Raw genomic sequence first — 16596 nt, forward strand, 5'->3', positions numbered from 1 at the left:
GGTCTTAAAATTTAACACAAGATAACCATAAACACAAAGCTCGATATAAAACAAGAGATGCTCAGGACACAGCATTCATCTAAACCTTAAATGGTTTAATTGAAACACCTTAAACTGTGGAAAACCATCTGGATCAGTTTTTCTATGACATTAATTCATAATCACATTAACATTCACAAGGTTTTAGGGGATGGTCTCAAGTAAAATTTTAGTCACATGTTTGCGTTAAACATAATGTTACAACAGCAGCAAACAGGCCACACTACCATTAATGGAAACTTTAAGTGTTAAAACAATTTAAACAGGTGAATTTAGATTATAATTTAAATCTGAACAAAAGTAAAGGACCTATAACAGAGCCCTGTGGAACTCCATGACCTGTAAGAAAACACTCTGTGACACCCCATTCTAGGTTTTGTTACTCACAGTGTTCTCTGATGGTTATGCCATCCAGAGATACACCAACTATAGGCTAAAAAGCTTCAGGTCTGACTTTTACAGGCTTGTTATACATGTGTTTTACTGACGTTAACCTCCACTTTTTTAAGCCTTTAATTGTTGTACGTTATATGATATTAATATATATCTCATTCTACCTGAAATCTATTATTTGTAAAGGTTGTAAACATGTTAATTTCACCTGAAGAGTTGAATATTTTAACACGGGAGTCTATGGGGCCTGACTCACTGGAATGGACATTGAAGGAATTGCAAATGAATTAGGTTTAAACCAGGGGTGGCCAACATTTTCTCTTCATATTCATCTCGTCATATTTACTTAAATTTAGGGCTATTTAAAGATGTGAGGGGCTGAACTGATAGATGTAAAAGAAGATGTAAAATTAAGTCAAATGCAAAGAAACGACATATAGACATATAGACCAAACAGAGTTTGGCTCTGGATCAGCCTCTTTATGCACAAAATTTGCAAACTGCTTAGCTCAGTTAGCCATCAGGGAACTCAGCTGACCCTAACTGAGTCTCCGGTGACTTTGTGGGAGTCCATCTGTGCTAATGTGCAGCTCAGATTGGCCTTTAAAGAGAATTTAAGGTCTCTCTTTGGTTAAAACTTTCATCAAACGACAGTTAGAAAAGGCACCTGTTAGCACAGCTTTAATAAAATAACTGTTACTGTATGTTCTAGTCCACAGTTCAGGGTCAGAGGTCAGCCCTCGGTGAGGTCATCGTTGTAGTGGAGGAGGATGGCGGGGGTGAATGCGTCTCGGTCCAGACGCAGCTGTTCGAGCTCGAGGTCATTGTCTGGGACATTGTTCTCACTCAGCGTCTTGTTCATGTCCAGGACGGCACCGTTATATTTCCAGGTGTAGCTGCGGGCATGCGAGTTGTATCGCAGGTAGCGCTGCAGGATCTCGTTCAGAGTCTCCTCTGAGCACACCTGAGGGCATCAGGACACACATTGTGTTTGTAGCTAAATGTCTTTGTGACCACATCATGAAGGCGCAGTTACCCAAAGTGCATCTGGCTGAGGTGATGTGCTCACCTCCATCTGCTGCTCCTGTGACGTCAGCGTGTTGATGATTCGTATCCACCTGGTTTTAGTGGACAGCAGCCCCACCTCGTATCGGCTATCTCTCCACCACGGCTGTCCGATGTCGTTGTCCCAGTCGGAGCGCGGACCGGTGGGGGGGATGTGCAGGAAACGCCCCCTGGGGGTGTAGTACGCCACACAGCAGGTCAGAGGGTCCACGTACTTCAGGATCTGAGGAAAGATGGGAAATTAATTTATTATCTTTTTACATTGACAGCACAAGAGCATAAAACCACCAGATGCTGTTTCAGGTTTCAGGTCTGAGGCGGGCCACTGCCCACAGACTCCAGATCAGAGAACTGAAATGTCCTCATGAAGTAAGAGCAAAACCTGCTGGAGAAAACAGTGAAGTGTGTTTACTTTAACTGTCCAAGTACAAAGCAACAGAAAATGCTATCTGGTTATCTTTAGCTGAACTGTGATAAGAATTTTTATTTCTCTACATTTTCTATACAAGAAGATGTAAAGAAAATGATGTGACCTGGAAACTGATTCTGACCACTCACACAAGCCTAGAGAGCAGTCTGCACTCCCATGGAAACCACAGGTCTCTAGGAAAAAGTGTTTTTTTTTTTTCCTGAAAGTTGCTCGAGGTTGCAAGGATTTGGGCTGACTGAGCCTCGAGGCCTGTGTGACTTGGGCTTAAACCTGAAGTGAAGCTTCCTGTAGAGAAGATTAAACAACAGTATTTCAATTTTCTCCAAATCAGAACTCAGTAGTAGGCGAGTACATTCAGGTGAAAACACTCTTATTCAGCAGGATTAGGAATGCACGACTATTACTCAAGCTGCCCTTAATGACAGGTGTAGGAGATGACTGAGTGTGACTGTGGCTCAGGATGGTCCCAGAAGCATCCATACAAGCAGTGAGGAAGTGCTTAAAGTTGAAAAATGAAGTAAAATCTAAGACGTAAATGTAGCTTGTAGTAAACATGAACTCTTGGGTCTGTGCTACAGCAGAAAAGCTCTACACAGTCTAACACCAGTCCACATAAGTTTGATCGGCACTCACGTCTTCAGTTTTGGGGTCAAACCAGCTGCTGATGTCCTTCCCTGCGAACTCCATGATGGGCAACAGCAGAACATCACCTGCAGACAGAAACACACATTACCCTCATAAACACCATCTTTCTTAATACTCTCCACCTGAGAACTCCCACAGTGGTGTCTGATTTTAACCCACTCACATTTTAAGAAAGTTGTAGGAGGAAATACTACACAGATATTTACTTATACTCTTTCAAATTAATATTACAAAGGCTTTCAAACAGCAACAAAACAAGCTGATCATAGAGTCTAAAGCATGAAGCCAGTGTTGATGGAACAAAAACTGCAGTTCCTCTAATGTCCACTTGAGACTGCAGCAGCGAGTCAACTTTAAGGAAAGATTATTTTAGTGTCTTTGTTTTCAAAATAAAAGTGTCCAATTAGTAATTGTAAGGTAATGTTAGGTGAGGTAAGGTAATGAATGTTATGAAATCTCACATTTTCAAAATAAAACCTAGAGTTAGTTAAAATAATTCATCATTTTCAAAATAAAAGTGTATTAGATAGGGGATGGTAACAGGATGCTCTAAAATCTCTGATTTTCAAACTGAAATTCCACCTTTAGTTATATGAATGCATCAAAATGCTTACAAGTGTAATTTTGTCAGAGTAAAATCAGTTATCAGAGGAAACAGGATGCCTTGAAATATTAAGATTAACTTCCACACAAAGTTAATTCATCCAAGTGGTTTAAATATTCTCTTTCAAACTATTTGGGTCATTTACCCACCTTCGGCTTTTTCAGTTAATCTAATTTCATTTATATACATCATTTTAACAGTAGCTGATCTAGTTCATCTTTAGATGTTACAGTCAATCATTAGTTGTGTCTTTAAAATATCAAAAGCAAAAACACTTTAAAAAAAAAAAAAAAAAAAAAAAGGTCTTTGACACTTCAGTGCAGAAATGCCTGAAATGACCACCAGAGGGCACCCTCTTTCAGTAAAATGACTTGAGGTGTGTCATTTCATCCACGAGCGCCATCATAATACATAATAAATAAATGTAGTAATAATAATAATAATAATAATAATAATAATAATAATAATAATAATAATGATGAGAAGAAGAAGAAGAAGAAGAAGAACAATATGCAGCAAGCACCATCTATTGCATACAGTCTATGGATTAAATCAATGAACTGAGTGGAAAAACTGTGATCCACGTTTTCAGGGATTATTTTTTATTTATTTTTTTCCCCTTTGTTGTCATTTTGTGTCTTTGTACTCTGCCAGTCTTCATGCAACTCCTTCTGGTTGCTGGCTGTGTGGATTAGCAGCAGGAACAGACACTTCCGGAAACTCTTTTTCCTGTTGTGTAACTAAAGAGTCAAAAACAGGAATCACTCTCACTGACTCTGACTTCTCACAGAGGCACTTTGTGCTTTTCAGCCTGCCCTGTCTTCAACTGGTGACGCAGTAATCTACCTGCTGCGGCTCACCTTTGTATTGGCTCATCAGCGGGCTCAGGTCGTACACTTTGCCCAGAAAGGACACCCACAGGTCCTCCGCCGTGTTGTGAGCCGCCACCTCCGAGGGAGTGAAGTACCTGGGCCGTCCTATCATCTGCAGGCAGCTGTGTCCAAATCACGGAGAAACGCGGAAAAACAGCCCCGGTTCAGGCTTCGCTGTCTCCATGGAGCGCTGTTGACACGCTGCCATGGCAAGAGACGCCGAGGGCGGGGCTTCAGTTCATTGAAATACACGTGTTTATGTCGAGATCTAAAAATGACCTGAATCGATTTAATCAATTAAGATAGGGATGGTTTTATTTCCTAAACATTAATAAATTAATTAAAATTAATAAATTAAATAAAGTAATCACTTGTTAACTGTATGTATTTGTTAGAATCATTACTCTCCGGACCGTAATATATACATGAAAATGTTCAACTCTGCTCACCTGTAAATATGTAAATGTTGTCTCATCCCGCAGCAAATTAAAATAATGACCCAGGAAACATCAGTTTGAAAATAATCAAATGTATCTGACTGATCAAACGATTATCAGAATAAAAATGAAATAAATAAATATATTAAGTCATGCAAATTATTCATTAAGATAAAAATATTAGTTGAACATCGTGAAGTTTGTATGTTTCTCATAGTATCGACCAAGCTTTGTACAGTTAAACCTAACAGTTACCACATGACGGAAACACCAATGTTATCTATAATAAAGTTTATGCATTTATACAGGTCACGCTGATTATTGAACAAAAAACACAAAGATTAGATGTTAATTGCATTTCATTTCTATTTGAGTAATCTAAAACAAAATTCACATGTTTTAGAGTTTTGTCAAATACAGGAGCTGAAGATCAAATTTTACTTGCTAAGCTAACTGTCATCTATTTCAAGTATAATAAAAAACATATGCAAAAACCATTGGAGATGCTACTTCAAATTGCAGAAATAGTTTATTGAAAATAAGTTCACTCTTACAGCACAGACAGAATTGACAAAACATAGGCAAAAACAAAGAGAGTTGGGTCATAGACAGACTCGAACACAACTGAGGATGAACACAAAAGATACTTAATAACTCCCACTTTAACAGGTAGCCGTCTAACAAGCCCAACCTTTCTTTGAATTTCCACACTCTGATCTACTCTCCGGGAGGAAAAAAACCCCAATTTCCTTCCTTGTACCTGAAACTGATTCTGAAGTATGAGGGTACAGCAAGCATCGCAGTTTGTCTTGAAACAATTACTGTAATATCCACATTTTGACTTTTTTCTCAAACTGATCAATAATACTGTTTTTTCTTAATGTGTCCCTAATACTCAGTAGTTGTTCATCCAGCATCTGCACCAGCCTCTATGCTTCTTTAACATTTTTATTTTGAAGGGTTCAGAATGGCTCTGTTTCCTCTTATTGTTTAGTACTCTGTAGAGACCAAGCAGATCCATAAGAATATTTACTCCTTTAATTAGACATTATAATTATTGGGTCCTTTGCTTCAAGAAGTTTTCTCTAACTGGACCTTTTTAAATGCTAGCTGAATACCACCCATGCCGTTTTATTACAAATGAAGAACTACTTCTGTGCTTTTTTTGTTCTGTTTTTGCACATTTCTGTCCAGTTTGAATGTGTTTGATCAGGGGCTTCTTTCTTGGTCAGCACCCCTGGTGCTGTAAAACTCATTTGACTGTGGCCTAGCTATTTTCCTCTCAACTAAGGCTCAAAGTTTTTGTCTTCTTCCAAGCCTTGGCAAAGTGATTACACATCCAAATAACGCGTCAGAGCAGTTGAGATTGGAATGTGGAGTTGTTTAGGAATGGCTCTATTTCTCTCTCTCCAAGAGATTTTCCTAACTTCTTTAAATATATAATTTTCCTTCTGAGATCTTTACTGTCATCACTGAGTCCTTGGACTGTACGTAGTATTGGTCAGTTCAATGAGTGCTGACAATTTTTCACCCATTTTTAAGTCATTAAACATGTATTTTGTTCAATCATTCCACTCTGTAAAATGAATAAGTCAAAGAAATTATTAAAAGTTTTTAAAATTAAAAATTAAATTAAAATTAAAAACATCATGGGCATTTTAAAATTTTTAAAATGCCCATGATGAGTGTATATAAACTTCTGTTTACAACTCTAGGTATGTTAAGATTAAAACTCATTTTGTCGGGTCTTTACATAAGTACTTCAAGATGAATAGTGTTGTGAAGTGATAAACCCTTGAACCTTTCCAGCTAATATTTTGTGTTTTCTGCAGACGCTGTGCGCAGAGGTTCAGGAGCAGAATCCCATTGTAAACATATCATGGCATACCTGATGATGTTTGCATGAACATGCTTTACAGCTTCTCTTTATTGACCACTTCTCACACACGGTTGCTGTAGACATGCAGCTGGCTTTAGCTTTCCAGCACACAGCCCGACACATAACACAACAACAGAGAGAGCGCAGACTTTAAGGCGGCGAGGCGTGATTGCGGATGACGCTCAGGTGCAACCACCTCTCCTGCAGCGGCACTGCAGGCCACGCCCTGCCATACTCATTAACCAGGTAAAATAAATATTTATTCAGAGATTTTGTGAATATTTATCATTCATTTTTTAGGAGCATAGTGCTTTTTTCCAATTATTTTTAAAATTCAGGTCAAGGCTCTACACCAGGGGTGGGCAATCTCAGTCCACGAGGGCCGGTGTCCCTGCAGGTTTTAGATGTGTCCTCGAACCAACGCAGCTGATTTAAATGGCTAAATTAGCTCCTCAACATGTCCTTAAGTTCTCCAGAGGCCTGGTAATGAACTAATCATGTGATTCAGGTGTGTTGACCCAAGGTGAGATCTAAAACCTGCAGGGACACCGGCCCTCATGGACTGAGATTGCCCACCCCTGCTCTACACACTCCGAAAGCCCAAAGGCGATATAAGGATCAGTTTTTGTTTGCTACATGGATAATTAAAGTCCAGCTTTTTAATTCATTTAAAAGACTTTAAAATGTGTTCATTACATAAATAAAATTTCATTTACTTTGTAGCCTTTTGTGGATTTCATAAACAACACACTATAGTTGTTTATATAAAGCATAAAGGTAAAAAACAATGTATGCAGTGTTTTTTTTTTTTGTTTGTTTTTTTTTAATTTGTTCATTTCAGGCACAACAAAATACATATGTTATCTTCATTTTAGATGTCAAAAAGTATTTGCGGCTCCCAGTGTTTTCCTTTCCATGAAAACCGGGTCCAAATGGCTCTTGGGGTCTTAAAGGTTGCTGACCCCTATTTTAGCCCAACACAGAGGCATATCAGTGGCCTGCAGCTATTACCGCTGCTGTTGGGAGAAGCAGAACAGCTGTTTGGGTCGCTGACTCTGGGGAGGAGACACTTCTCTACCCTGTACGGTTTGTACCAATTTGTCACACTTCAGTTACCTTCCAGAGCCTCATGGACCGGGTGCTGCGGCTGCATGCTGCATATGCTGCCACCTACCTTGATGATGTGATCATCCACAGTAACACCTAGGTTTACCATGTGCAGCAGGTGGCCGTGGTTCTGGAGTCCCTAAAGCAGGCAGGCAGACCTCACGGCCAACCTAAAGAAGTGTGCAGTTGGATGGAGGGAGGTACAGTATCTGGGGTACCACTTGGAGGGTGGGCAGGTGTGTCTACAGGTAGAGAAGTAAGCCGCCATTGCATCCTGCCCACACCCCAAGACAAAAAAGGAAGTGAGGTGGTTCATGGAGCTGGCTGGTGATCATCGGTTCATGCCTGGGTTCGTGGACCTGACCTAGATCTGGTCTCATGGATGGATCAGTGCCAGGTGGCATTTGTGCAGGTGAAAAATGCTCTCTATGGGGAGCCGCTGCTCCACACACTTCGAGGTTGAGGTGAGTCATACTGCCTCGTGAAACACATCAAAACTTTGTTAAGTCATAGTCATGTGACCTGGGTGTGTTGAACCATGCTTCCGTGCAGTGTTTTGAAACATCTGTGCTTCAGAAGCTCAACACGGTCTTGAAACAACTGTTTCAAGATTCCCATCCCTAAGGATTATGAGACACAAAGTGATGAGCAAAATCTGGTGTGGATTCTGGGAGAAAATTGACATTTTCTGGATTTAAGCCTAAAAGAGATTGGACCTTTAAACTTTCACTGTAAATAAATGTAGTGTGGTCACTTGGATCCCTGCCTGTATGTCCGCCCTCTTTGACATTTGTTACTAATTTTACAGCTTATCTGTGTATGACTTAAAAAAAAAAAACTCAGATCAGAAGGAGTTGAATCCCTGGCATAACTCTCAAATGTGTACCTTAAAGCAGATAACATGTAGGCTGGAGGAAAGCATTTATAATGTAAAGAGAATTGGTCTTAGCACAGAACCCTGTGGAACTCTATAATTAGCATGGTGTGGAAGCATGGTGTGTGTGACTAGTGCATTTATCCACTCTTCTGAATTTAATCATCTCTGGATCTCTTCCATAGCATGCCTTTGTTCTGTTTTCCTCCCCTCATCACCAACCAATCGTGGCAGATGGCCGCCCCTCCCTGAGCTTGGTTCTGCTGGTCGTTTATTCTTGTTAAAAGGCAGTTTTTTCTTCCCACTCTTGCTCAAAGGGGCCATTTGATTGCTGGGCTTTTCTCTGTATATATGTAGGATGTTTACCTAACAATGTAAAGTGCCTGGAGTGAATTGTTGTTGTGATTTGGTGCTATATAAATAAAATTGAACTGAATTGTTTACTCCCAGTTAAAAATATTTGGCTGTGAATGTGCTGACAACTTCAGAAATATTTTTGTATTCTTTTTATTTCATTTATTTGTGTTATTTGGATGCCTTCAAAGACATCTGTGTCTTGATGTCTGGATGTCTATCTTAAATGACTATCAGACATAAGCAGACAAGCTTGTTTTATTTAAAAAAGTGGTCATGATTTATTGTTCTTACATGAAGTGACAATAGGGCGTAGGATGTCATGTCTCTGAGCTGCACCTCAGCTAGAAAGACCAACAGTACAGTGCTACCTAGTGTATGTACCTTAAGGCTACATCTACACTAATCCGGATAAATCTTTCTAAAAACGCTCCGATTCCACACTATCACTTTTAATCGTTTTCATCCACAATGAAAACGCTTCGTTCCAGTTCTGCGCATGCGTGCAACGTAAGAAGATTCGACCTGCATCACTCCTACCTGTGGTTTATTTACTTTCCGGCTCTTTGAAATGTCGCGGCAAAATGCAGAGGAAAAGTGCTGAGTTTTATCTGGAGCTACCTGGAGCATGTACAAAATGATATTAATCTTTAATAGGGCTGTCAAAATTCAGAGCAAACAAAACAACTGCTGTACAATGCCATCCACCATCTTAGTTGAATTGGTCACATGACTGCATCATATGACTAAAATGCATCATCGTGTTCGAAAGCCATGGTTTTCACAGTCCACACTGCGAAGTGAAAACAGTGTTTTCAAATGTATCCAATGTCCTTGACCAAAAATGCCGTCTCAGCGTGGACAGAAGGCCAAAACAGAGAGAAAAAGACGCATTTTTAAACACAGCGTATTAGTGTGGACATGGCATAAACCACATCAGTAATGTCTCACACAGAATCAAAGTTTGTAGGTTTCAAACTGTGACAAAAGGTTACTGACCTTGGTGTGTTGTGCAGCTCAGCAGTGAGGTCAGAACTAAAGAGAAATTCAGGTTAGTTTGAGGTTTCACACTTGGCACAACAGATGATTACTTAATGCACAGCAAGCATTCTGCAAGTCTGCAACATGTGCACACTCAAACAGCACCAACGTTTTTTCTTTCCACTTCTGTCAGATTAAAGTTAGAGTGGGACTGTGTTTTGGTTGTTCTTTTTTGGGGGGGGGCTTAATCCAGCTTTTCACTCATCTTACTCTTTTTAAAATAAAAGCTTTTAACCTCTTAACCACCGTCTGGTCTCAAGAGACACACTTATGGTTATAGTTTCACCGAGTACATTTTCAGAAACCAGAATTTGTGGTTTAATGAATCAGTCTGGCCTTGCAGTTCTTCTCTCTAAGAGTTTTAGCTCTAACTTTAATTTGGTGGAAACCTGACATACACTGAGATGTTAAAGTTTTTTAAAACTAATTTTTTTAACCCCTCCTCTTTCCTGACTGTCAGTGACTAATGTATTGTGGTTTTCTCACCATTTACTATCATGAGAAATGTTTCAAATGAGGGGAGAAACAAAGACTGCAATCAATGAAAATGAAGAAACTTTAAAGTAAAGTAAGTAAGTAAAATTTTATTTATATAGCACCTTTCAAGATAAAAATCACAAAGTTGCCAAAAAAGAAAACAAAAATAAAACTGAAAAGTGTGCTTTTGCTTTCACTTGAAAATTAATGCAATTTGAATGCACAACCTGAAGTTAATATTTTCATCAGTATAATCCTGGACTTTTCTTTTTAAGCATTTATCCTAAAATATTTTATTTTATAACTGAAATTTGAGTTTTGTAGAAAAACAACAACAAAAATAAGCTCTCTTTTGTAGAAGTACCTGCCGTTGACCCGAGGGGAAGTTGAAGAGGTAAGATGTAAAAAAGAGGTAAAAATGTACATGAAAGCATGTTTAGGTCAGCACTCCATCACTGTACTTCTTGGTCAAACAACTCTTACACATCCTGGTGGTGTGTTTGGGGTCATTGTCCTGTTGAAAAATAAATGATGGTCCAACTAAACCAGATGGGATTGTATGTCACTGCAGTATGGTTACCACAGGTAGAAGTATCAAAAAGTTTCAAAGTTGACAGTATCAAAAATTGAGGGCAAACAGAACAAGCAAGGCCCATGCTGGTTCAGCGTGTCCTCAGTTTTGAATAAATCCCCAACAGTGTCACCAGCACACACCATCACACCTCCTCCTCCATACTTCATGGTGGGAACCATGCATGCAGAGACCATACATTCACCTTTTCTGCATCACACAAAGACACAGTGGGTGGAACCAAAGATCTCAAATTTGGACTTATCCGGCCAAAGTACAGATTTCCGCTTGTGTTTCAAAGCCCAAACAAATCTCTTCAGCTTGTTGCTTTTCCTTACTAGTGATTTTTTATCTTCTTTTTTTGGTTTCATCTCTATCTATCTATCTATCTATCTATCTATATAGACATATATTTGTAAGAGAACATATATCTGTAAGGAGGACTACCAGCAATGGTGTGTGAAAACTTCGTGAAGACTTACAGAAAACATTTGACATCTGTCATTGCCAACAAAGGGTATAAAACAAAGTATTGAAATGAACTTTTGTTACTGAACAAATACTTACTTTCCACCATAATTTGCAAATACAAAAATTCTTTAAAAATCTGACAATGTGATTTTAATTTTTTTCTCATGTTGTCTCTCATAGTTGAGGAATACCTGTGATGAAAATTACAGGCCTCTCTCATCTTTTTTTTCTGTCATTTAAGTGGGGGAACTTGCACAATTGGTGGTTGACTAAATATTATACTAATATATACAGTGGGTTGCAAAAGTATTCGGCCCCCTTGAACTTTTCCACATTTTGTCACATTACAGCCACAAACATGAATCAATTTTATTGGAATTCCAGGTGAAAGACCAACACAAAGTGGTGTACACGTGAGAAGTGGAATGAAAATCATACATGATTCCAAACAGTTTTTACAAATAAATAACTGCAAAGTGGGGTGTGCGTAATTATTCAGCCCCCTGAGTCAATACTTTGTAGAACCACCTTTTGCTGCAATTACAGCTGCCAGTCTTTTAGGGTATGTCTCTACCAGCTTTGCACATCTAGCGACTGAAATTCTTGCCCATTCTTCTTTGCAAAACAGCTCCAGCTCAGTCAGATTAGATGGACAGCGTTTGTGAACAGCAGTTTTCAGATCTTGCCTTATCTACAAAGTATTGACTCAGGGGGCTGAATAATTATGCACACTCCACTTTTCAGTTATTTATTTGTAAAAACCTACTACAACTGAACAGCAGGCTGGTTTCTTTCCCCTCTCTGTTGTCTACATTTGCAGATCCAAAACCCACCAACAGCAACAAGAAGCAGAAAAACTGTTAGACCGATGATCAGTCCAACAGATTTAGGGTCCTTCCCTTCATCCTCTGTGTGTCCTCCTGTCTGACCTGCAGGTGAGAAACAGGTGTGAGGTGTCAGCTGTCAGGTAGGTGATGAGTGAAGAACAGAACAGAATCCATTTCCTCTTCAAACTGCTGTCAGACATTATCTACTGCACTCTGATCACATCACTCAGACCAGCTGCTTTCTACAAAGTCTCATCAACAACATCTTTAGAAACAGACATCAACAACCAGGAAGCAGCTTCACCTCTGATCACACACACACTCAACTCTACTCACTCAGCTTTTAACCTCTTAACCACCGTCTGGTCTCCAGAGACACACTTATGGTTATAGTTTCACCGAGTACATTTTTTAGAAACCAGAATTTGTGGTTTAATGACTCAGTCTGGCCTTGCAGTTCTTCTCTCTAAGAGTTTTAGCTCTAACTTTAATTTGGTGGAAACCTGAAATACACTGAGATGTTAAAGTTTTTTAAAACTATTTTTAAAACTATTAGAAAATTGCTGGCATAAAAACATCTTGAAAGAAATATTATACAGAAACAAGTACTAATATTCCCACAAAAAAGAGTGTAGCATGAAAATGGATCACACATACACTCTACTCACTCACCTAGAGGATCAACATCACTCAGGTTGGTGCTGTTGATGAGCTTCCATGAGCATGTTTCATTCATGTAGACCCAACACTCATATATTCCAGGGTCATTATTCATCACATTCTTCAGAATCAAATTCCATAATGTAGCATTCATGAAAGAAAAAACCCAGTTTTGAAAAGATGGATCCTTCTGAATGAACGTGACCATCACGTAATAAACACACATATTTCTCCACCATTGATTTTATCCACTTTACAAGAGTCATGACTAGGGATGGGTATTGTTTAGGTTTTATCCGATACCGGTGCCAAACCGGTACTTTTGAAACGGTGCCGGTGCTTAAACGGTGCTCAAACCGGTGCTTAAAGAATGGAGAACACAAAATTGGTCCAAAAATCTCTCATGTTTAATTGTTTTCCACTTTTTCTTTGGTCATTTTAGCCTTTTTGGCCAGGGTGAAGGGAGTATCTGCCATCAAACAAGAAGACAGCCGCATGTAACTACGACGGTGTTTGCTAGTTCACCTTACATGCATTAATGTAATAACGTGGTTAGCGTACTCAACGTTAATTACACACGAACAACATGAAGCTACTCATGCAGAGAAGAACGGCTGCTGCTGCCATCATCATCCGTCATCATTTCTGCTACACTGACAGGGCTAGGGGCCAGGACTCTCCTCTTCGGGTTTTTGGGGGATGTTGCTAACTCCGGGTCCGATAACAGGCACCACACCCGCAGTAGATGTGCACGGTGTGAGGTCTCGCAGCAAGCTATCAAACACAGCGCATTTCTCGGCTTTAAAAAAACCCGCTATGCGTCGCCAGGTGTTTCATCAGATTTGAGGTGTTACCTCCTTTGACAGTATCACAGTATCAGCTTAAAGCACTTGTTGCAGGCTGCTGAGTTTGCATCTTTTGCTGTGAAGTACAGCCAGACTTTTGACCGCTTCTCCTTGGACATTTTTAATCTGTAGCTCTGCTCTAAAAGAACGCACGTACCTGGCCCCGCCTACTATCCTCGGAAATGTAAAATGATTGGCTAGAATTGGCTCAGGAAAAAAAAAAGCACCGAAATAAAGCACCGAAATGTGCGCTGCTTTTCGGTCTGGTTACTACCGTTTATGTCAGAACCGGTGCCACACCGGTACCCATCCCTAGTCATGACTATATTGTCTGGAGCTTGACATAGCAGAGTGACATTTTGTCCTGTTTCAGCAGAGATGTTTGTCTGAAGAAAATGAAAAGGGAAACAACACAAAGCAGAACGGTTAAATTAACTGTTCACTTCCACAGCAGCCCACCACCGTGAGGCTCACTGCTCAGTAGTATCAGACAGGTATAGTAAACAATGGGCAGAAGAGTTAACTCACTTGAACCTGGGCGCACACCTGTTGCTGACAGACATTTACTTAATCAATACAATGATAACTCTTTGGAGCATCTTGTTTTTATTCTAATTAGGCTTGCACTTTTTCCTCCTTCAGTTATCACAGCTTCTGGTGATAGGATACTGACTGCCTTTAATTTATCAAAAAAAAAAAATAGCCTGCTATATCTTTTCCTAATTGCTTTTTCTTGATTTGATGGAAAACGTTACGACCACAGGGATATAGATTTGTATTTGCTCGAGGATTAGGCATTTTGGTTTTTCAAAACAGTAGGGCTGCGCAGCATCTCTGTGAAGAGCGCTGTGTAGGCGCTGTTTAAATATCGTTGAGTGTTGTAAGCCGGTTTAAGCAGATTTCATTACTCTCCGTCCAAAATTGACTGAACATCTGTGTTAAAGTTGCCAAAGAAAGAGTAAAAATGATAATAACTTGAACTCCGTAAGCGACATATAACCTTAATGTCCCTCCTGCCTCCAAATGCAGAGCTATAAAATTTTACTTCAGATCAATAATCTAAAAACAAGATTGTGTGACTTTAATCCTTATGAGTTTAGCATTAGCATTAGCATTCCCATATCGATCGAGAAATAAGAATTACTTACTGTTGTTTTGGAATCAGAGATTGCTTTTTCAATCATTTTGAGCAACAAAAACAAACAAAAAAAAACTTCACTGTCACTTTCCCAGAATCTGCAAGTTATTTCAAAACCTTTCTACCACTCTCTATAAACAAAATGCTGGAAGAGACAGAGCATCGACCCTGTCACATGATGGTGGGGGAGGGGATGGAGGATAGTGATGTGTCGGTCGGAAACGAAACGGCTCTTAGAGCCGGAGCTTTGAAGTGAACAACGCGAGCTGTGTTTTTTTTTCTCTCCCATCCTCTCTCTTTTTTCTTTTCTTTTTTCGCTTCACTCTGCACATGAGCTTTGTGCTTTGCGCTGAGCAGAGAGGGGAGGGGCGGTAGTTACACTCGCAGTTGCACAGGAACAGAGCGGGAGGGAAAGAGAGAGAAAGAGAGCCAGGGACAACAACAAGAGACAACAACATCACATTAAAAAGGTATAGTTATTATTATTATTATAACAGTAATCATCCACAACTATTTTCAGTTGCGAATGATAAAGTATTCAAAAAGTTTATTCATGCAGTGAATCCTATGCAATTCCAAGGAGGAAAAGACTTGCCCAAAAATCATCCCAGGCCTATATGACAGAGAATGTGCATCTTCTTTTTGTTTAGCAATGTGTTTTGGAGTTTGCATGTACTTTGTCTCTACAGGCCACCATATATATTTATATATAAACATATATAAATAAAACCACTTTTTTTTAACATTATTAATTCCTTTTGTGTATAATTTTATATTGTTGCTGATAATAAATTAATTAAAGCAACAAAACAACCTGAAGAGCCGGTTGGGAGCCGAAAGAGCCAGTTCTCTAAAAAGAGCCGGAATTCCCATCACTAATGGGGGAGTGGTCCTATCTCAGTTGTCATATGGCAACCGGGAAAGGTCACCAGTCTGTCACAGAATTTACAATATACTGAATAATATTGACAATTACAGTGATATTTGACATTATATAGCAGGATGTTTTGTTAAAACATCCTGCTATATGTTCCAGACTTCAGCATGGTCACTTCCCACTAGTTAATGCAGGGATTACTGTGATATGACTGAAATCTGTTTAATAAAAATTGAAAAAAAAAATAACTAAATGTTTGATTTTTGTAATTGCTAACAAAGTGTGGCTACTGTCTCTTTCTCCAGCTCTTTACTTTCATATCTTGAGTAAAGAGTTAAAGAGTTAAAGAGTACAAAGAGTTAAATACTGTCTTTAAACTAAAATAGAATAGATTTAATTGTCAATGTTACAAGAACAAGGAAACACAGCACAAATTTCGCCTCCGTGGGATCAATAAAGTCTTATCTTATCTTATCTTATCTTATTCCTGGTCCCAGTTGATTAACACTGTGTATTGTTGGGCCCCTTGTTGTGACACTGTGGTGTAGATTGTAGCTTTATTAAATCCTGAGACACACAGAAAGAAACCAGTGATCTAGAGTTTAGAACATCCCATACATCCACCCTCTAATAAGGTATGCTTTTAGCTTACTAGATGGTAAATGTAGAATAAATGCTGGATTGCTGTATTTACAGAACAGTTATGATTGCAGTCTCTTCTCCCAGCTCTTTACTTTTATATTTTGAGTCAATTATTTGGGAGAAAGTGATTCTTTTCTTTTCTTTTCTTTTTTTTTTTTTTTTTTTTTTTTTTTTACAAAAGAGCTAAAGAAAAACGATTTTGAAAGTTTATTCATGCAGTGAATGCTATGTATGCTGAATGTCAGTAAAAGAACTCACAGTATTAATATTTCATTAGGAAAATGTTAATTGTTTCTTAAATAAATTATGTAAATAAATACTAAATTATGATTACATTTTGGGTCTAAT

The 16596-nt window shown here is 39.0% G+C and overlaps 1 protein-coding gene across 1 annotated transcript; it reads right to left on the minus strand.

The window, feature by feature from the left end:
• Positions 1–74: 74 nt before the first annotated feature.
• On the minus strand, positions 75–4546 carry LOC116334648 (cytochrome b5 domain-containing protein 1). The gene is made up of 4 exons (XM_039608325.1): positions 4037–4546; positions 2561–2637; positions 1502–1720; positions 75–1396 (listed from the first exon to the last, which is right to left on the minus strand). Exons 1-4 carry the CDS (start codon positions 4158–4160, stop codon positions 1166–1168), a joined length of 651 nt encoding a protein of 216 aa, XP_039464259.1. The 5' UTR covers positions 4161–4546; the 3' UTR covers positions 75–1165.
• Between the last annotated feature and the right edge of the window lie 12050 nt (positions 4547–16596).

The sequence above is a fragment of the Oreochromis aureus genome, linkage group 3 (genome assembly GCF_013358895.1).
Source record: "Oreochromis aureus strain Israel breed Guangdong linkage group 3, ZZ_aureus, whole genome shotgun sequence".
In the NCBI taxonomy this organism is placed as follows: Eukaryota; Metazoa; Chordata; class Actinopteri; order Cichliformes; family Cichlidae; genus Oreochromis; species Oreochromis aureus.

Coding starts and splice junctions, on each gene's coding strand:
- LOC116334648 (XM_039608325.1), bottom strand. CDS start 4,160: ATGATAGGACGGCCCAGGTACTTCACTCCCTCGGAGGTGGCGGCTCAC. Junction 2,638..4,036: donor GCTGATGAGCCAATACAAAG/GTGAGCCGCAGC, acceptor TTCTGTCTGCAG/GTGATGTTCTGCTGTTGCCC. Junction 1,397..1,501: donor CACAGGAGCAGCAGATGGAG/GTGAGCACATCA, acceptor TGATGCCCTCAG/GTGTGCTCAGAGGAGACTCT.